At 45.8% G+C, this 21,619-nt stretch overlaps 1 protein-coding gene across 1 annotated transcript in view; it reads left to right on the top strand.

Annotated features, from left to right (window-relative positions):
• The window catches only part of LOC311139055 (SRC kinase signaling inhibitor 1-like), a gene marked incomplete at both ends in the record, with an annotated part of 105,943 nt that overhangs the window by 59,455 nt on the left and 24,869 nt on the right, over window positions 1-21,619 (top strand). Inside the window, 7 exon segments of the mRNA XM_084173908.1 lie at window positions 1,529-1,570; window positions 1,573-1,596; window positions 1,599-1,766; window positions 1,769-1,869; window positions 6,681-6,707; window positions 13,687-13,885; window positions 18,359-18,651. Coding sequence (XP_084030034.1) covers window positions 1,529-1,570; window positions 1,573-1,596; window positions 1,599-1,766; window positions 1,769-1,869; window positions 6,681-6,707; window positions 13,687-13,885; window positions 18,359-18,651 — 854 coding nt within the window.

Genomic DNA, 21,619 nt, shown 5'->3' with positions numbered 1-21,619 from the left:
CATCCCTCCATCCCTCCATCCCTCCATCCCTCCATCCCTCCATCCCTCCCTCAGCTCAGCTCCATCATAATGATCCCTGGTGAGGCTTTAATGTGCAGATGCCCTATTAAGCATCACTACTTTTCACTGTTTTTTATTTTCTTCTGTGCCTTTAGTTTGGTTTAATCAATGTTTTTTCCCTACCTACTTTTGAATTCATCTTTTTTTTTACCTGCTTTGAATTGAATGATTCTAATTAGATCCTGCCAACTGTTGTATTTAAAAATGTTTGGGGCATCTGAATCGTCTGTGTAATGATGGATTATTTATTATGCCATCTATTAGCCTACTACTAGTGGAATATACACATTAATATCAAACCATGAGTATTTATAACAGCCTTTATAAATACATACAGATGCAATAATCCATCATAATCCATTACACAGGTGGTACATACAGAGAGGTACTGTGTCATAGCTGTGCTATGTGTTTGAGTGTGTGAGCGCACTAACAGGTGTGTGTGTGTGTGTGTGTGTGTGTGTGTGTGTGTGTGTTTGCACACACAGATTAAATCGTGGGCATGTTTCTTTTTTTAGCCAACGCTGGGGCCTGTTATCCAAAACAAGGTAATTGAGTGGGTGAATGGCACCCCTGTTGTTCTCATGCTTTAAGCTCATTGATCTCCACTGTCACCCATTTTGTGCGTCACCGACTCACCCCCCCCCCCCCCCCCCCCCCCCACACCATGTGTTGTCTGTGTTGATTAGAGAGGTGATAAAGGGCCACACTGGCTGTCGGGGAGACATGCTTCCTCAGAGCCCAGCTCTCTCAATAACCTCTGTCTGCTATCTCCTCTAGTAGGATGGGAGGGAGGGCCTGGATATTTAGGGAGGAGGAGGGGGAGGAGGAGGGGAGGAAGAGGAGGGAGGGAGGAGTATGTTTAGATAAATGGAGAAAGATTAGTTAGGAAGTGGAAGCTTCTTCTTTTTGCAGCTGCCTCCCTGAATTTTGTAGAGGTAATTATTTCTCTCTCTGTCTTCAGAAAGCAATGAAAGGCACTTCAGATGACAAATAGGAGCAGAAAAATGGAATATCCTTCAGAGAAAATTCTGCTACATTCTTTCTTTGATCTATTGCAGGAGCATTTTGTTCTCCCCCTCTAAAGTGAGATCAATATCCTGCAGGGAGCTGCTTTTCTCTCTGCTGTTCTGTTTGGTTTTGTTCCGTCTTGGTGGCAATGAGTCTAACATCCCATCCCACTCTCTCTCTCTCTTTCTCTCCCGTTCCCTCTCGCTCTGTCTCGCTCTCTCTCCTTTATCGCTTTCCTCTCCTCCTCTGTGTTCATCTGTCTGTGTGTGTGCCTGCCTCTGCCTGTGTTCATCTGTCTGTGTTGTGCCTGCCTCTGCCTGTGTGTCTGGATGTTTGTGTGCATTCATCTACACGTCTGTGTCTGCATGCCTGTCCTGTGTGTGGTGATCCACTTTCCACCTTACCTGCTACCCCCTCCCTCCTTCCCTCCCTCTACCCCTCCTTCCATCCATCTCAGATCCCTCAGAGCGTGGTGGCGGTCACATGATCTCGACAGATGACTGGAGTACCCGCGGGAGTACCGGACACTGGGAACGGGACGCGGCGTTTCTCCAACGTGGGTCTGGTGCACACCTCGGAGCACCGCCACACGGTCATCGCCGCCCAGAGCCTGGAGGCCCTTACCAACCTGCACAAGGTGGACATGGAGCGCAAGAGGGACGCCTTCATGGACCACCTGAAGAACAAGTACCCGCCCAGTTGCAGCACCCCGGGCACCAGCACCACAACCCCCCCTCGCCCTCACCCTCCCACGGCAGCATGAGGCAACCTGACAGAGAGCGAGCCGCGCGCGAACAGGTAAACACTACCTACGGGTACTTACTTACATGAATATAGTGTATTGCTGCAGTGTACACACACACACACATACAACCACCTCTATTTCCCACTGCATGACTAGGATGGAGTTGGTTACAGACTAGTAGTTTCAGATTGGTCTCTGGGTCTGTAGGTCTGTGGGTGATAACTGGGCTGGTGCTGTTCAGTGATGAGAGATGAAGAGAGAGAGAGAGAGAGAGAAGAGAGAGAGAGAGAGGAGAGAGAGAGGAGAGAGAGAGAGAGAGAGAGGAGAGAGAGAGAGAGAGAGAGAGAGAGATGAGAGAGAGAGAGAGAGAGAGAGAGAGAGAGAGAGAGAGAGAGAGAGAGAGAGAGAGAGAGAGAGAGAGAGAGAGAGAGAGAGAGATGCCAGACAGGAGAAACGGCTACAAATCCTAAATTGCCCGGGATATCATCATCGGGGCACGAGGAGAGAGCAGCAAAAGCCTGGAATTCCTTGTCATCTGCTGGCTGTGCATTTGATCGTCTTGGGTGGAACATGAACAGGGGGGAGGAGGGGGACAGAGAGAGAGAAAAAAAAGGGGAGGAAAAGGGGGATCAGCAGAGGAACCAGTCAACCAGCCTGCTAGTCAATTAGCCAGCGCCAGCGGGAGGGAGACAGCCACCCATCTGCGAAGGAGTTAATCGTCTGGTGTTGTAATGAATTAAATAAAATAGTTTCCCGCCGCATGTGCCGGAGAGAGGGAGGGAAGTGGAGAAAGAGAGAGCCAGAGGGAGGGAGAGACTGACAAAGCGGTATGAGGATCCTCTGCACCTGACAGAGGGAAGGGACAGCCTGGTGAGACTGGATAGGAAAGAGGAGAGGATAGGAAGGACAGGTGCACTGCAGGTGAGAGCTGGGGGAGGATGGGAGGTGTTTAGTGAGGGAGGAGTGTGTGTAGGTCTGGAGGGGGTCTCGTATGTCAAGGCAGGACTGGTCTATGTTTGTTGTGGTAGAGTGTGTATATGTGTATGTGTACAGGTGTATGGAGGTAGACTGACTGGGAGAAAGATCGAGTAAAAGAGAGTGAGAGACTGACTGAGTGAGAGAATGACGGAATGAGGGAGGGGGGGTTGAAGGAGGAGGGGTGTAGGTAGGAGAGGAAAGGAGAGAGCGCAGCCTGCTTTTGCATGCAGGTCAGGCAGTGTGGCGCTCCAGTCTGTGAGGCTCTGTCCTTCTGTCAGAGAACCCTGCCTGCCTACGGCCCTCTCCCGCACAGAGGTGCAGTGTGTGTGTGTGTGTGTTACACGGGACAGTGAGGCTGGACGGGTTGTGGTGTATGTGTGTTTTCGTGTTTGTGTGTGTACACCGTGGCAGGGGAGAGATAGGATGGGAGAGGGATGAGGAGGGGGGGAGGAGGGGGAGGAGGAGTGGGAGGAGGAGGGGGAGGGGGAAGGGGGGGAGGAGGGGGAGGGTTAACAGCATACATTTAATCCCTGGTCCCCACCTCTAATCCTGGATGGAGGTGCAGGCAGGTCTGCAACCTGAAACACATGGGTAGTACATATGTAATTCAGCAGGGGTATGTGTTAACTGGGGGATAAAGATGTTTCAGCTTAGTACTAGGGCTGCTGGTGAGTCATACTGTATGTATTAGCTAGTATGGAAGACTGGTGTGTGGTGACTATGATAAATCTGGGTCTGAGGAGGTGGCTGCAGAGTGTTGACTCGTCTAGGTATGCTGAGAGGGGTTTGGCACAAAGTGGGAGTTTTGGTGGGTTCATTTATTTCTATTAGTATGCTGTATATAAAGGTTATAATTGGTCAGAAACCATACTTCAAGGTAAACAAACAGCTTTATAATACTGAAAGCATAGTGTTGTCTTTACCTTAGAATCCACTGACCTGTGCTATCTATCACACGGCAGCAGTATTTGTAGGATGGCTAATCAAGGTGCAGTTCAAACAACAACAGGAGCTGAAGTGGTGGAGAAAGAGAGGCTGTTTACTCTGACCTTAGATCTGTAAACAAGACTCATTACATGACAGCCCACAGAACAGGCACATGCACAATAAAACATTCTCACATTACTAGTCTGTGAGGAAAACAACATTATTCAAGAGTTATTCACTTGCAGAAATGCTGCCTCTGAGCATCTGTCTGTCAGTTAGTTCCAGGGTTGTCAGGGGCAACCCCTGAGCCCAGGCAGGCTAGACTGAATGACTGACTGCCACATGAGCAGGTAGAATCTAACCCAGCCCATCCCACAGGCAGTAGAGCCTACCTCTAGTCTAGTCATGACCTACTTCCACATGGACACACACACACACACACACACATTTCCATCCTGCCGACACACAGGCAGAAAGCTTTGGTTCATCTGACCTCCAACATAAAACCAGTAGAATAGAAGTCACTTATAGAATAGAGAGAAATGAGAGCAGCCAGAGAGCAGAGTTTAACTGAATGTGTTCTCTAGTAGACTCCGAGTTACATCAAGGTTATCCTATAGAGATCATTGTTTTGACATTAGTAACATCCAGCTCCCCAGTAAAGGACTCTCAGGATTTATTTTGTGTCAGTGTAAGCAAAACTAGTTCTTACTGGATCTGACACGTTCAGCCTGTTCTGACACTGCTAGACATTACAATGAACTCAATCCCAACCTTTTATTTCAACTCATGCCCCATCCATCCTGTAATGCAAAGAAAAGGAGAACTTATCAGGGAGGCTCATCCGCATATATAATCAGCAGCCACCTATGTGATTCAGAGAAACAGAGAAAGTTCCAGACTGTTGCTGTAGTTGTTTATCCTGGTTCCAATAATGTTGTGCTGTATAGCTGATTCCTGTCACAAACAGGTCTGGTAACAGGCTAGTTGTTGTTGCCATGGCAAGGAGTCTTAGCGGTGCTACCCGGTGCCCTGTGGTCATATATTGTCACTCTCTCCAGGTCATCACTTAGTCTCGACCGGATCATGAAAAATGCAGCTCCATTGATCAGCATGGGGTGTAGAGGTAGTGTGCCCTGTACACCATGCCGCCTCCTAGTCCATTGCCAAGCCCTGCAGGACTGTTTAACACTGTGTCAATGAGAGAGATAATAATAATAAGAATAATATGCCATTTAGCAGACGCTTTTATCCAAAGCAATTTACAGTCATGCGTGCATACATTTTTTTTGTGTATGGGTGGTCCCGGGGATCGAACCCACTACCTTGGTGTTACAAGCGCCATGCTCTACCAGCTGAGCTACAGAGGACCACAGTTGAGTTGAGGGAGATGTCATTCTATGTCTGTTGAGGTTTACTGACCAGTAGCCATCTTATTGTTAAAATAACTGGAGGACCACGAGATAGAGGAGGAACACCTTAGACTTAGAGAGACTGGCATCATGTAGGTCAGGGGGGATTCCATCAGCCATAACCAGCTCTCCAGCTAGCTAGCTGCCTCGGTTTTCATAGTTAAATGAATGTCGGTCATCCTATTATAAATTACTACGCTGGGTGAGAGACAGACGGGAGATGATAAAGTAACAATCAGTTGTAAATGAACTCTTTCTGATGTCATAATAAAGATATGATGAGGTGATATCGAAAGGAAACACTGAGAATGAAAAACTAGCCGACTATGTTAAAGAAAATAAAGAAAACCTAGGCTACCTGTCATTTTGTCCGATCCTCACGCAGGTGGATATATGGCAGTAGGGGAAACGGACACTCCAGTAAATGAACTGGAAATTGCCTGCAGATAAGAATAAATAACTAGAATAAGAGTTAAGATTTGGAATTCAAATGTATGAACTGTCGCCATCTTTTTAATTTACATATGATTGTGAGGTGTTTCCAGGCCATTGGAAGCCTGGTTTATAGCACACCGTGGTTATTATGTTTTAATGGAAAGCTTACTTCCTGGGGCCTAGACTGCCATGTGTCACAGTAAAGAATGGAGGGAGAGGAGGGTTAGGTAGAGAATATCAAATGGCTAGAGAGAGAGAGGCAGGTGGAGAGAGGGAGCAGAAACCAAGAGAAAAGGAGAGAGAGAGGGGCCTGTCTGCCGATGGATGATGGAGAAGTCTGGGAGACAGGCCAACATCTGAATGACTGACAGAGTGGCCTGTTTAATTCAATTTCACTTCTTCATTTAATCCTGTCAAAAGCCACAGCCTGTAGCTAGTTCCTACTTGGTTTGAGTTGTAACATTACATTCACAAACAGACCCCCCCCCACCCCCCCCCCCCCTCACACCCTCCTGCCCACATCCACAACACCTAATCCAAATCAATTACTAAGAACATTGTAACCTTCTTGTTGTATTAACAATTCCCTTAATGGCCTGTCAATATGTCCTGTGTTGGCTCTGATGGAGGATAATGACATGATGCTTGGGATAGTGTGTGTGTATGAGTGTGTGTGTGTGTGTCTGTGCTTTGTGTGTGTGGTGTGTGTGTGTGTGTCTGTGTCTGTGCTTTGTGTATGTGTGTGTGTGTGTGTGTGTGGGGGGGGGGGGGGGGGGGGGTGCAGCATAGTAGGGTGTGTGCAGCATATTTTGGGCTGGGGATGGTCACACTTCCAAGGGCATTTGATGCTGGTGTGTCACTGTCAAGGGCTTTTGGGTTACGTATTTCAGCCACTCTCTCTACCTCTCCTCTTCTCTCCATCTCTTTCTCCATCTCTCTCTCTGTCTCTCTCTCCCTCACCCATCATGCAATTTCTCAAAGAGTTACTTTTATTGTTAGCTTTCAGATACTTGAGAGTAAATGTCTAACAACACCCCCCCCCCCCCCTCTCTCTCTCTCGCTCTCTCTCTCTCTCTTCTTTTCTCTCTTTCTTTCTTTTTGTCTCTCCCCAGCAACAACCCAACTACTGGAGCTTTAAGGTCAGTGCTGTAAGTGACAGTGTCGCTGTGTCAGTTTGGTTTCTCCATCCACTGTGGTGTGTTCTTGTTGTGTGTATTTTTGTCTTTGTGTGTGTGTGTGTGTGTGTGTGTGTACCACCCCAGGCTCCTGTGGCACATCTCTCTCTCTCTGCCTGGTTTCTGCAGCAGCCCTGTGCCCGTTGCACCGCTGGCACGCAGACTCTCAGTTGGCATCTCTTGAGTCTCAGGCGGCGGCAGCAACTTAAAGCCTTCAAGCTCCATTTAATCTGCAGGAAATGATTCTCCCAGGATTAATGCCACCTCAGTCAGTCAGTCAGTCAGCTAGTGCCTAGCACTAATGGCTAACATCCATGTGACCTTGCTAGAGTATTACTCAGGCTAACTGAGACGTTAAGAAGACATTACAGTGCCTTGTTGCATTGTGGAAATATTGCTTTGACATTTCTCAGATGTCCTTAGATATTACGACAGGCTTTGAGGTTAGATATGCTGTATTTAGGATAAATGTACAGTTATATGTAATGTATTGTTTCTGTCTGTCTTGCCTGCGGATGCATCAGTGAGGGTATATCTGTCTTGCGTGTGACATTGAGGTAGATGGAGTAGATGGAGTTTATGTGTATGTGTCATGCTGTGGATCTATGTGAGCTAACATGGTTTACAGGGTGTAAATGAGCTCCGTTGAGGGTTATATTTCATACATGTTGTCCAGTGGCTGCTGAGGCACAGCATGGATCTACACAGAGAGGCTTTCAGGAAGTATTGACATCTGTGTGGGAAGAGGCCTTTTCTGAGGTTTATGCTTCCCTGAAATATCATCCAGACAGGGTGGAAATGTTACCAGATATCAATATCCAGATCCCTGACCCATCTACCACACAGCTATGTAATTATTATACTGTCCAAAAAAGCTTTAAAAAACCCTCTCACCTCAAGACATTTTTCTTTGCACTCCCAACAAACTCTAATCAGAGGCAGTCAGTCAGACAGGCTGTTTCTTGGCTTGACTGCCCGCTGAAATTAGACAGTCATCAAATCGCTGTCACAATATTAGATTTTCTCTTCATTTTTCTACTTCCATGACTCGTGGAAATATTTGATCAAGTGCTTGTTGAATAATGCTTGCCCACTTCTCCAGTGCTCCTCCACATAAATTACATCACAGTGTCTAAATCTGGAGCTTAATATAATTAAAAGCCTACTGAATGAGTCACATTCTCAACAAGCTGAATTAGACAGAATTAAAGTGAAGGAGGAGAACAGGTGATAGTAGTAGAGGTAGAAGAAGATGTAGAATCCAGCCCTATAGAGTTTTCTCTGCTGTGTGTATCAGACCTGAGTTCAAATACTATTTCATGTATTTCAATTAGTTTTCAGTACATTTCAAAACAAGTATTCAGATAACCTTTATTTTAAAAAACAAGTAGTTGAATATTGAATGTATTTTGAAATACACTTGGAAAGTATTTGAAAATGCTCAAATACACTGACTCAAATACACAAAGACTTTCAATTACAATTTGGTAGACTATTTGGTTTTTACAAATAACAAATAAAAGTACTTGTTTTGGGCTGTGAATTTGAAAATACTAAAATACACAGAAAAATAGTATTTAAATAACAGATACTCAAATACACACGTATTTTAACCCTGGTCTGGTATGTATGTATTCTACTGGCCTGGCCCCTTTTCTATTTTTCCTCAGCAAAGAAGACTACCAGCCATCTCAGTCATCATCCCTCCCCAGAGTACGCCATTTTCCTCACTCTCCTGCCGAGCGAGCAGATCGCATCAGTGTACAATCCAGCGCAATTTGGCAGAGCAATTTCTTCCATGCATTGATGACTCCCCGTGTTATAAAGAGACTGAGCTCGGCCAAGGAAAGAGGGGGGGGGGGGGGGGGGGCACGCTCGCATTCTGCCCGAGAGATAGACGGCGAGAGTGAAAGCCAGAGATAGAGGGAAAGAGTAAGTGAGGAGTAAGAGGGGGGTAATTTTGTTTCCAATTTTCGCGGAACAGCCGTAGGCTTGCTTGTTTTCTAGGCTCTTCTCTCCCTGTTTGGTGAAATACCACAAAGTGTGGAGAGAGAGCGAGTGTGTGTGAGAGCAGGGCTGTTCAAACAGACATAGAATTCAGCAGGAGAAGGAGTAGAGGCTGCTTTGAGAGCTGTCCAGAAACAGAGGTGTTGACATAGAGAGATCCAGACAGCCAGAATGAGAAGCTACTTTTGAGACAAATTAAAAACTGATGACGCTCTGAGGGGTGTGAGCGACAGAGCAGGAAAGGGAGGGGAAAGATGGCACAGAGAGATATTGTAGAGAGAGAGAGAAAGAGAGAGAGAGAGAGAGAGAGAGAGAGAGATGAGAGAGAGAGAGAGAGAGAGAGAGAGAGAGAGAGAGAGAGAGAGAGAGAGAGAGAGAGAGAGAGAGAGAGAGAGATGGGGAGGGAAAGGAGAAGGACATACACTGAGTATACAAAACATTAAGAACACCTACTCATGACATAGACTGACCAGGTGAATCCAGCTGAAAGCTATGATCCCTTATTGATGTCACCTGTTAAATCTATTTCAATCAATGTAGATTTAGGGGAGGAAACAGGTTAAAGACAATTGAGACAATTGAGACATGGATTGTGTGTGTGTGCCATTCAGAGGGTGAATGGGCAAGACAAAAAATGTAAGTGCCTTTGAACGGGGTATGGTAGTAGGTGCCAGGTGCACTGGTTCGTGTCAATAACTGCAACACTGCTGGGTTTTTCACGCTCAACAGTTTCCCATGTGTATCAAGAATGGTCCACCACCCAAAGGACATCCAGCCAATTTGACACACATCTGTGAGAAGCATTGGAGTCAACATGGGCCAGCATCCCTGTGGAACGCTTTCGACACCTTGTAGAGTCCATGCCCTGACAAATTGAGGTTGTTCTGAGGGCAACTCAATATTAGTAAGGTGTTCCTAATGTTTGGTATAGTCAGTGTATGAAAAAGGAAAGGTTACTGAAAGTGCTTGAAAAGGGCAGATAATAGAAGGGTGATAGAAGAAGAGAGAGGTGTGAGGAGTGTGATATTAGTCAGTTAAAACCACCTAAGGTCGATGTCTGTGCCCCTGCGGAAATCGAATTAGCATAATAAAAAGCTCCCTATACAAATCCATCAGTTTAAGCTAGATATATCTGTTTTTTTGCATTGGATGTGTCTCAATACACCGCATCCGCCTATGTCGCACTTCCGCATCTGCGGTGAAAGGTGACAGAGCTAGAGCGGTGTTTGTCAGACCATGAGAGATCCTGAAAATCAGTCTTCTCACAAAATCGTCCGTTTTGCTCTACAACCCCCACAAGCGTATTGGGACTCGTCTAAAGTCGGTACAGCCGATCTGCCAACTTCTGTCTGTAGCATCCAAACAGTTTGGGCTACACACTAATGATGGCTCTGTGGAAAGGTGAGACTCTTACGAACACGTACATGTTGGTTTTGCTCAATGACGCCCACAGGCCTCACAAGACTCATCTGAAGGTCCCCCGGTACGAGTTGAAAAACATTATGGAAGTATATATGAAGACTGTTTAGTACCAACAATAAGGGGTTAAATACATGTTTAAAAAATTTTATAATAATAATGTTTCCTGAACTTTCTTATATCTCTCAGATATAGGACAGACACTTCCTTTACATATTTCCTTTAGATTTTTTGGAGGGGACTATCTGTTGTTCCATGTGGTGAATCTGTTATTCAATGTATGGGCTAATAGCAGCAAGGCCAAATAAAAATTGCATCAAATAAAACAATTCTAGATTTTAAAATGTAAATTAATTTAAACAAATTATCCTTGGTATGAGCTTCTTAAAACAATTCTTAGTAGAACCCCCCCCCCCCCTGTCTTAGACAAGACTTAGACTCTCATGGGTTAATAAACGTCTCTCTAGCAACAGATCTGAGAATAGTGAGAATGTCTCTTTCTCTCTTTCTGACTAATAAACTCTCAGTGGAATGTCTTATCACTTATCACCATGGTAATTAACAGCTAAAGAGAAACCAGAGGCCGTCACCCCCTGTCATGTGATCCTCCAGTGGTGGACTGGACAGCTATCTGTTTTCTCTATGTGGCCTTGCCCCCAACCATTAACTTAAGCCTCTCAACCTATAACAAGCACTTAAACACAACCATGACACTGACCTTAAACCTGACCCACCCTGTGTGTGAACAAGAGACAAAATAGAGAGAAACAGAGAGGGAGGGAGAGAGAGAGAAAAGGAGAGAGAGATGGGGTGTGTTGTTGGATTGAATGCAGTTCATAGCCCTAGGTATGTTGCAGTCTGCTGTGTCCTCCTTTACATTGAATTATATTTCTTGTAAGTTTATCTTGTTTTCTCCTTGTTCATTTCTTCCTCCGTTGTATTATAAGAATGTAGTCTTCTCACAGTAATTGAGTGCTATTGAAAAAGCCTGGATTGACACCATAGGATGATAGGGAGAGAGGGAGAGAGGGAGAGAGGGAGAGAGGGAGAGAGGGAGAGAGGGAGAGAGGGGAGGAGAAGAAAAGGTGCAGAGAAAAGTGGAAGAGGTGGAACCACTGTTTTCCTCTGAAGAGAGAGTGCGTGTCTAGCATTAGAGATCTCTTAGCAGATGGTGTGTGCATTTACCTGCCCATGATGACGCACTGGAGAGAATGGTTCTAGGAACGCTCCCCGCGATCTATCCAACTGGGCACCCACTGGTTGAATCAACGTTGTTTCCACGCCATTTCAATGAAATTACATTGAACGTTTGTGCCCAGTGGGATATCACTTTGACACCTTTACATAAAATATCTATGGCAACAACACCAAGTTGATATGGTTTCTTTCCTCCAACATATTGAGAGAACATATTTTGTTCCATTGGGGGAATCTACCTTTGTTTCTTAAGTGTTTAGTGTTTCTCCAAGCTACAATAGAATGACTCACACCTGTTTTTCCAACAACAGTCAAAGTGAAAGAGTCTCATTAGGTGAGTTGCTGGAGTTTGGTGACAGATCTTCTTTCGTGTGTGTGAGAGAGTGATGGTGCTAGTTTCCCTCTCTCCACTTTCTCCTGAGTTCTGTTTGATATTTTGCATGGTCTCACTGGTTCGGTGTGATTTGTTGAAAAGATCCTCTGTTATGTAGACACACAAACTCCAGGGAGTAGCGTTAGCTCAACGTCAGCTCACTGACGTGTTGGAGACACTAGAGGCCTCCTTTGATTATTGCTGTGATTAGAGATGTGACTCACTCTTCTAAAGGACATGTATCTTTTAGCTGTGCTAAGTCAAGATGATGGCTGTGTTTTATCCATCTGTGCTCTGGCTTTATTTAGCCCTGGAGCTCTGCTTGGCTCACTGGAGCTGGTGTCTGTGTGGATTGTGTGTGTAGTGTGTTCTGTGTGTACAATATATGTGCTGCTGTGTGGTGCTAAGGACTGTGTTGTTGTGCTGCCTGCTCAGTGTGGTCGTTGCTTCGATAAATGACCCCATTTGAAAGCACAGTGGGGGCGAGCCGTCAGAATCACCCTCTCTCTGCGTGCTCAGACACTGTCTGCCTGCCCTGCCCTGTCCACCAAATCAAATCAAATCAAATGTTATTGGTCGCGCACACATATTTAGAAGATGTTATCGCAGGTGTAGCGAAATGCTTATGTTCCTAGCTCCAACGGTGCAGTCATTTACAAGTGCCACCACTCTGTTGTGGGGTTGTGTGTGTGACTGCACTGTGTAAATGTTTGTGGTTGCAGTATGAACTGTGCGTGTGTGTGCTGTGTGTGCGTGCATGCATGTGTGCGTGCATGTGTGTGTGTGTGTGTGTGTGTGTGTGTGTGTGTGTGTGTGTATGTGTGTGTGTGTGAGCTTGTATGTGTGTCACAGGAGGTTGGTGGCACCTTAATTGGGGAGGATGGGCTCGTGGTAAAGGCTGGAGCGGAATGGTATCCGTTCCAGACATTATTAAGAGCCGTCCTCAGCAGCCCCCTGTGGTGTATGTGCATGCATGTTCTGTGTATTTGTCAATGACCCCAAAGCGAGCACTGCTGGGAGTCAATGAGCACAGCACTCTGTGAAGCTGCGTCTCGCCTTCCTAAATACAAGATTAATGAGAGCCTCGTAAAAAAACATGCTGAAGTCTTATTAAACCAGAACGAGGGATAAAAATGACAGAGAGAGCGGAGGAGAAGTTGTGTTCTACTTGGTGTGAGGGACTAGCGAGGGGCGTAGGCACTGTATTGTACTGTAATGTGTCTGGCTGGCTCTGCAATCCTAACAGTCCTCATCGAGCATTCTGGGAGCTCATTAAAGGAGTCTGGGAGCTGGAGGAGACCCGGCGGTGGGGATAGGGGAGCCAGCTCACTGAACAGAACACAGCAGCCTGGCAGAACACTGTCTAGTTGCAGCAGCAGCAGAGTAGCTGAGGAAGAAGAGATGCTGCCTGGGCCCAGGCCAGTAGAATAAACCCAGAGTGACAGCCCTGATCTGGATCTGCATGGCCTTGTCTAATCCAGACAGCCCTGGCCCCAACCAATAGGGAGAGGAGGCAGGTGTAGAGGGAGAGAGAACTTTACATAAGCTTTAAAACATTAAAATAGGTCTCAGTGCCCACCAGGTTATTCTGTATCTTCCCCATTCCTACCTACTTGTCCTCAGTGGATCCCCAGTTCTGAAGGTGTTGTGTTCTGCACCTCTGCCTTGCTGTATCCTTCTGCTGTCAGCATTGGTGAACCAACAGGCACCATCACATTATTCCATCCCACCCTATAAGAAAGAGGAAAGATGGCATCAGTTGTGTGAATGTTGGTCCTGACATACTGATACATTATGCCAATCTTAATTGTGTTTGTTTGTCTTATAATCTGTATATTGTTTGTTACCTCTTTCAAGTTTGTACTCCTCTCTGTCAAATCCATTCTATCTGCCTTTCTCTCCCTCTCCTCTCCCCAAACAAACTCTCTTTCTCTTTCTCTCCTCCAGAGTCGTAGCCCGCGTCACTCCCAGTCCACCCAGTCTGGGCTAGCTGACCAGGCTGCTAAGCTGTCCTTTGCCTCGGCTGAGTCTCTGGCTGAGACCATGTCTGAGGCTGACATCCCCCTGGGGTTCAGCCGAACCAACCGCTTCCGCCAGAGTCTGCCCCTGTCTCGCTCAGCCAGCCAGAACAAGCTGCGCTCCCCAGGTGAGACCCAACACCCACACTGGAGCTAGATGTGATCCAGACATTAAAGAGACTATACATGACGTGGACATGATCAAGTCTTAATCTTTACCAAGAACTGCTACAGTAAGACAGCGCTCCCCATGTGAGACCCACCACACACTGTACAGAGAATATACAGTACATGAGATCAGTGGAGGCTCCTCAGTGGAGGAAGGGGAGAACCATCCTCCTCAGTGAATTCCAATTACAACAGTTATCCTTTTAGATATATACTATACTAAATATATTCACATGCCACCAAATAATTGATTAAAACGCACTGTTTTGCAATGAAGGTCTACAGTAGCCTCAACAGAACTCTGTAGGGTAGCACGATGGTGTAGCTGGAGTTAGCTTCTGTCCTCCTCTTGGTACATTGACTTCAATACAAAACCTAGGAGGCTCATGGTTTTCACCCCCTTCCATAGACTTACACAGTAATTATGACAACTTCCAGAGGACGTCCTCCAACCTATCAGAGCTCTTGCAGCATGAACTGACATGTTGTCCACCCAATCAAAGGATCAGAGAAGTAATCTAGTACTGAAAGCATAAGCTACTACAGCTAGCTAGCACTGCAGTGTATAAAATGTGGTGAGTAGCTGACTCAAAGAGAGAGAAAGACAATAGTTGAACAGTTTTGAACAAATTTATTTATTTAAAAATGAAGGAGAAGCAAGAGAGAGAGAGAGAGAGAGAGAGAGAGAGAGAGAGAGAGAGAGAGAGAGAGAGAGAGAGAGAGAGAGAGAGAGAGAGAGAGAGAGAGAGAGAGAGAGAGAGAGAGTGAGATTGCTATATTAAGTAGTTTTTTATTTGTTTTACTTTCATTTAGCTAGCAAATGCAGCTAGCTAGTTTAGCCTACTCAAACATCCAGCTCAAACAGAGAGGGATGCTATGTTAGCTAACTGGCTATGGCTATCCAACACTGGAACTTTTCCAAATCAAGGTTAGCTTTTGGTTTTATTCATTTATTGCCCCTGCCGGTGTAACTGCTAAACTGCTTGCTAACTGTACACTGTACTGCATGATTGTAGCGGGTTTACTAACGCGTTAGTTCTAGTAGCTATGTTGACTGACATTAGCTAATATGGTGACAACGATGTAGGCTGTGTGTAGCGGTTAGCGGTCATGATATGAAGGTTTGGCTTAGAAAGCTTTTGTCGCAAACAGCTGATGTGTTGTGCACTGAAGCCCACAAGCGAAGGGAAAAGGTGACAGGAGGACAGCGCGTAAATGCGAAAAGGAATTAAAGTGCAAAGTGATCATGCTGTTTGTATGTGGCTGCTATGAAAGTGAACTATTCATTCCGCCGATTCTGTTGAAAAAACGTTTCTTAAGTGGAAGCAAACGGAACGAAACGGGGATAAACATACCTGAATTTGTCCAATAGAAAATCTTGTTTGCAACTGTTGGACTAATGATTACACCCTAGATCTGCTAGATGCAGGCAAGTGTGCAAGGCGGTATTGAATGTGCCACTGTCTGTCATCTTGATTACTCAAATGTTTATCTTGACCTATGCACCTACGTTGTAAACTTTCATTCATAGGCTAGGTTGTAGCAACCTCATGATGGGTATAGGTAAAATGTGAGTATCATGTAGTAGCCTAAACCTATCAATGTTACATTGAGCTGTATATATTTTATTTTATATTTGAGATTCTTCAAAGTAGCCACCCATTTGCCTTGATGACAGCTTTGCACACTATTGGCATTCTCTCAACCAGATTCATGAGGTAGTCACCTGGAATGCATTTCAATTAATAGATGTGTTTGAGCCAATCAGTTGTGTTGTGACAAGGTAGGGGTGGGGTATACAGAAGATAGCCCTATTTGGTAAAAGACCAAGGCCATATTATGGCAAGAACAGCTCAAATAAACAAAGAGAAATGACACTACTTTAAGACATGAAGGTCAGTCAATACGGAAAATGTGAAGAACTTTGAAAGTTTCTTCAATTGCAGTCACAAAAACCATCAAGCGCTATGATGAAACTGGCTCTCATGAGGACCGCCACAGGAAAGGAAGACCATTAGAGTTACCAGCCTCAGAATTGCAGCCCAAATAAGTGCTTCTCAGAGTTCAAGTAACAGACACATCTCAACATCAACTGTTCAGAGGAGACTGCGTGAATCATGCCTTCATGGTTGAATTGCTGCAAAGAAACCACTACTAAAGGACAACAATAATAAGAAGAGACTTACTTTGGCCAAGAAACACGAGCAATGGACATTAGACCGGTAGAAATCTGTCCTTTGGTCTGGAGTCCAAATTGGAGATTTTTGGTTCCAACCGCTGTGGCTTTATGAGACGCAGTGTAGGTGAACGGATGATCTGTGCATGTGTGTAGTTCCCACCGTGAAGTATGGGGGAGGAGGTGTGATGGTGTGGGTGTGCTTTGCTGGTGACATTGTCTGTCTGTGATTTATTTAGAATTCAAGGCAAACTTAACCAGCATGGCTAACACAGCATTCTGCAGCGATACGCCATCCCATCTGGTTTGGGCTTAGTGGGACTATCATTTGGTTTTCAACAGGACAATGACCTAACACACCTCCAGGCTGTGTAAGGGCTATTTGACCAAGAAGGAGAGTGATGGAGTGCTGCATCAGATTACCTGGCCTCCACAATCCCCCGACCTCAACCCAATTGAGATGGTTTGGGATGAGTAGGACCGCAGAGTGAAGGAAAAGCAGCCAACAAGTGCTCAGCGTATGTGGGAACTTCTTCAAGACTGTTGGAAAAGCATTCCAGGTGAAGCTGGTTGAGAGAATGCCAAGAGTGTGCAAAGCTGTCATCAAGGCAAAGGGTGTCTACTTTGAAGAATCTCAAATCTAAAATATATTTTGTTTAACACTTTTTTGGTTACTACATGATTCCATATGTGTTATTTCATAGTTTTGATGTCTTCACTATTATTCTACGATGTAGAAAATAGTAAAAATAAAGATTAGTAGGTGTGTCCAAACCTTTGACTGGTACTGTACATGACCATGTAATAGCCTTTACCAGCTACATAGCTGAGGCAACATCTTCCTCATCCTAAAGCTTTTGTAGACTTCTTGCATTAAATGTCAATTCACCAATCTGATCAGAATGGCTTCATGCCATTTTCATATTAACATTTACCTAGCTTATCTGCTATCTTATGAAACCTTATCTGCTTACATAATAAATAATTATCAATAATTATCAAACATCTCAAATTCCTTTCACATTTTGTGGTTATTCTTTCTTTGAATTCACTATTCAATATGAATTCTTGTGAAATGATTGAATCGTGATAACATTTGCATATTTTGTAACCATTTCATAAGCGTAAGTTATGCACTCCAGGCTGGGTGTTGTTATCAGGGACCAATCACACATCTCCTGGGTGTTGTTATCAGGGACCAATCACACATCTCCTGGGTTAGTAACCTACAGCCTGGTGCCTCTTCACACCCTCAGATCAGTGTGATTATTCTCTGCCTGCCTGCCCTGTGCTGCATTACTGCTTACATAACACTGGATCATCCACGCCTTAGATTGTATCCCACTATTTGAGGCACAACAACCATATACAGCCATACACTGCACTGTATTTCATTATTAGCACAGAGATAATATATTTATAGACATAAGTCAACTCAGTGTTGGGACAGCTTTACAGTGTGGACTACAGTATCATAAGAGTGAACTCAGTGTTGGGACAGCTTTACAGTGTGGACTACAGTATCATAAGAGTGAACTCAGTGTTGGGACAGCTTTACAGTGTGGACTACAGTATCATAAGAGTGAACTCAGTGTTGGGACAGCTTTACAGTGTGGACTACAGTATCATAAGAGTGAACTCAGTGTTGGGACAGCTTTACAGTGTGGACTACAGTATCATAAGAGTGAACTCAGTGTTGGGACAGCTTTACAGTGTGGATGGATCAGACTTATAAACATTGGGGGGTGTAGGCTATGCTAAGCACGCAGGGAGAAACAGAGTGCTGTAAAACCAGTGACAGTGACGGATGATGAGCCCTTTGGAAGAGGAGTTTAGGCAGTGCTATAGAACAGTGGCACTCTCTCACTCCCACCTCCTCCTGTCTATTTATCAACCCGAGTCTCTGACTCTCTTCACCTTCCCTCTATCTATCTCTCTCTCCTTTTTCTTTGAATTTCATCCCCCCTTCCTCTATGTTTCTATTATCTCCTGCTCTACCTTCATCCTCTTCCTCTCTGTTTGACTTTAAATTCTCTCTCCGTGGCCTAGGGTGGTCTAGCGGTAATGCCTCAGCCTCCGGCACACATCTACAGTGTCGGAATAGGTTCCAATCCGGCCTACTGACCTTTGACCCAACCTCTCTCTACCTTTCCCCACTGTCATAATCTCTCTCTATCTATTCAATAAAGTCAGAAAAGATCTTCAAAATATATGATAAATTCTCTCTCCCTATCTCTTTATCTCTCTCCTTCTCCAGGCGTGCTGTTCCTGCAGTTTGGGGATGAGACGCGGCGGGTGCACATCACCCACGAGCTGAGCAGCCTGGACACGCTGCACGCCCTCATCGTGCACATGTTCCCCCAGAAGCTGACGGCGGGGATGCTCAAGTCCCCCAACACGGCCATCCTGATCAAGGACGAGGCGCGCAATGTCTTCTACGAGCTGGAGGACATCCGGGACATCCAGGACCGCAGCATCATCAAGATCTACCGCAAGGAGCCCATCTACGCCTCCTACCCCGCCACACACCTGGTCAACGGGGACCTGAGGGTGAGACAGGGAGGGGAGAGAAGGGTGAGGGAGGAGAGAGGGGTGCTGAGGAAGGGGGGTGGGGAGGGGGGGAGGGGGGGGAGCTGGGATGGGGGATAGGTGGATAGGTGGATGGAGGGCTCATTATTCTACTATAAATGCTGATACTATCACATTACAGTTGGGCTTTAACCTTTGAAGGTGCAACAGCCCTTTGTGCCCTTTGTGTCCAGATATTCCCGCTGGGCAGTACTTTTATCTTCAAGAGTACCATTTGCTGCCTGGACACTAAATAACAATGTTTCACCCCCTCTGCATGTCTCTGCTTTGGTTGAGTTCAAGGTACCTTGAAGTGGTTCTGTTTTCAGTCCCTATCATCTGTAATATTCACAATACATTGAGGATGAATCAAATCAAATCAAATCAAATCAAATTTTATTGGCCACATGCGCCGAAAACAACAGGTGCAGACATTACAGTGAAATGCTTACTTACAGCCCTTAACCAAAAGTGCATTTATTTTTAATAAAAAAGTTAAATAAAACAACAACAAAAAAGTGTTGAGAAAAAAAGAGCAGAAGTAAAATAAAATAACAGTAGGGAGGCTATATATACAGGGGGGTACCGGTGCAGAGTCAATGTGTGGGGGCACCGGCTAGTTGAGGTAGTTGAAGTAATATGTACATGTGGGTAGAGTTAAAGGGACTATGCATAAATAATTAACAGAGTAGCGGCAGCATAAAAAGATGGGGTGGGGGGGCAGTGCAAATAGTCCGGGTAGCCATGATTAGCTGTTCAGGAGTCTTATGGCTTGGGGGTAGAAGCTGTTGAGAAGTATTTTGGACCTAGACTTGGCACTCCGGTACCGCTTGCCGTGCGGTAGCAGAGAGAACAGTCTATGACTAGGGTGGCTGGAGTCTTTGACAATTTTGAGGGCCTTCCTCTGACACCGCCTGGTATAGAGGTCCTGGATGACAGGAAGCCTGGCCCCAGTGATGTACTGGGCCGTACACACTACCCTCTGTAGTGCCTTGCGGTCGGAGGCCAAGCAGTTTCCATACCAGGTGGTGATGCAACCAGTCAGGATGCTCTCGATGGTGCAGCTGTATAATTTTTTGAGGATCTGAGGACCCATGCCGAATCTTTTCAGTCTCCTAAGGGGGAATAGGCTTTGTCGTGCCCTCTTCACGACTGTATTGGTGTGTTTGGACCATGATAGTTCGTTGGTGATGTGGACACCAAGGAACTTGAAGCGCTCAACCTGTTCCACTACAGCCCCGTCGATGAGAATGGGGGCGTGCTCAGTCCTCTTTTTTTTCCTGTAGTCCACAATCATCTCCTTTGTCTTGGTCACGTTGAAGGAGAGGTTGTTATCCTGGCACCACACGGCCAGGTCTCTGACCTCCTCCCTATAGGCTGTCTCATCGTTGTCTGTGATCAGGCCTACCACTGTTGTGTCGTCGGCAAACTTAATGATGGTGTTGGAGTCGTGCCTGGTCATGCAGTCATGGGTGAACAGGGAGTACAGGAGGGGACTGAGCACTCACCCTGAGGGGCCCCCGTGTTGAGGATCAGTGTGGCAGATGTGTTGTTACCTACCCTTACCACCTGGGGGCGGCCCGTCAGGAAGTCCAGGATCCAATTGCAGAGGGAGGTGTTTAGTCCCAGGATCCTTAGCTTAGTGATGAGCTTTGAGGGCACTATGGTGTTGAATGCTGAGCTGTAGTCAATGAATAGCATTATCACGTAGGTGTTCCTCTTGTCCAGGTGGGAAAGGGCAGTGTGGAGTGCAATCGAGATTGCATCATCTGTGGATCTGTTGGGGCGGTATGCAAATTGGAGTGGGTCTAGGGTTTCTGGGATAATGGTGTTGATGTGAGCCATGACCAGCCTTTCAAAGCACTTCATGGCTACAGACGTCAGTGCTACGGGTCGGTAGTCATTTAGGCAGGTTATATTAGTGCCCTTGGGCACGGGGACTATGGTGGTCTGCTTGAAACATGTTGGTATTAGAGACTCAGTCAGGGACATGTTGAAAATGTCAGTGAAGACACTTGCCAGTTGGTCAGCACATGCTCGGAGTACACGTCCTGGTAATCCGTCTGGCCCTGCGGCCTTGTGAATGTTGACCTGCTTAAAAGTCTTACTCACATCGGCTACGGAGAGCGTGATCACATAGTCATCCGGAACAGCTGGTGCTCTCATGCATGCTTCAGTGTTGCTTGCCTCGAAGCGAGCATAGAAGTGGTTTAGCTCGTCTGGTAGGCTTGTGTCACTGGGAAGCTCGCGGCTGTGCTTCCCTTTGTAGTTTGTAATAGTTTTCAAGCCCTGCCACATCCGACGAGCGTCAGAGCCGGTGTAGTACGATTCAATCTTAGTCCTGTATTGACTCTTTGCCTGTTTGATGGTTCGTCGGAGGGCATAGCGGGATTTCTTATAAGCGTCCGGGTTAGAGTCCCGCTCCTTGAAAGCGGCAGCTCTACCCTTTAGCTCAGTGCGGATGTTTCCTGTAATCCATGGCTTCTGGTTGGGGTATGTACGTACGGTAACTGTGGGGACGACATCATCGATGCACTTATTGATGAAGCCAGTGACTGATGTGGTGTACTCCTCAATGCTATCTGAAGAATCCCGGAACATGTTCCAGTCTGTGCTAGCAAAACAGTCCTGTAGCTTAGCATCTGCGTCATCTGACCACTTTTTTATTAACCGAGTCACTGGTGCTTCCTGCTTTAGTTTTTGCTTATAAGCAGGAATCAGGAGGATAGAGTTATGGTCAGATTTGCCAAATGGAGGGCGAGGGAGAGCTTTGTATGCGTCTCTGTGTGTGGAGTAAAGGTGGTCTAGAGTATTTTTTTTCTCTGGTTGCACATTTAACATGCTGGTAGAAATTAGGTAGAACGGATTTAAGTTTCCCTGCATTAAAGTCCCCGGCCACTAGGAGCGCTGCCTCTGGATGAGCGTTTTCCTGTTGACTTATGGCTTTATA

The sequence above is a fragment of the Coregonus lavaretus genome, assembly GCF_964263955.1.
Source record: "Coregonus lavaretus genome assembly, chromosome: 2".
NCBI lineage: Eukaryota > Metazoa > Chordata > Actinopteri > Salmoniformes > Salmonidae > Coregonus > Coregonus lavaretus.
Note: the sequence above shows the minus strand (reverse complement) of the source record. Positions and strands in the feature narration are given on the sequence as shown.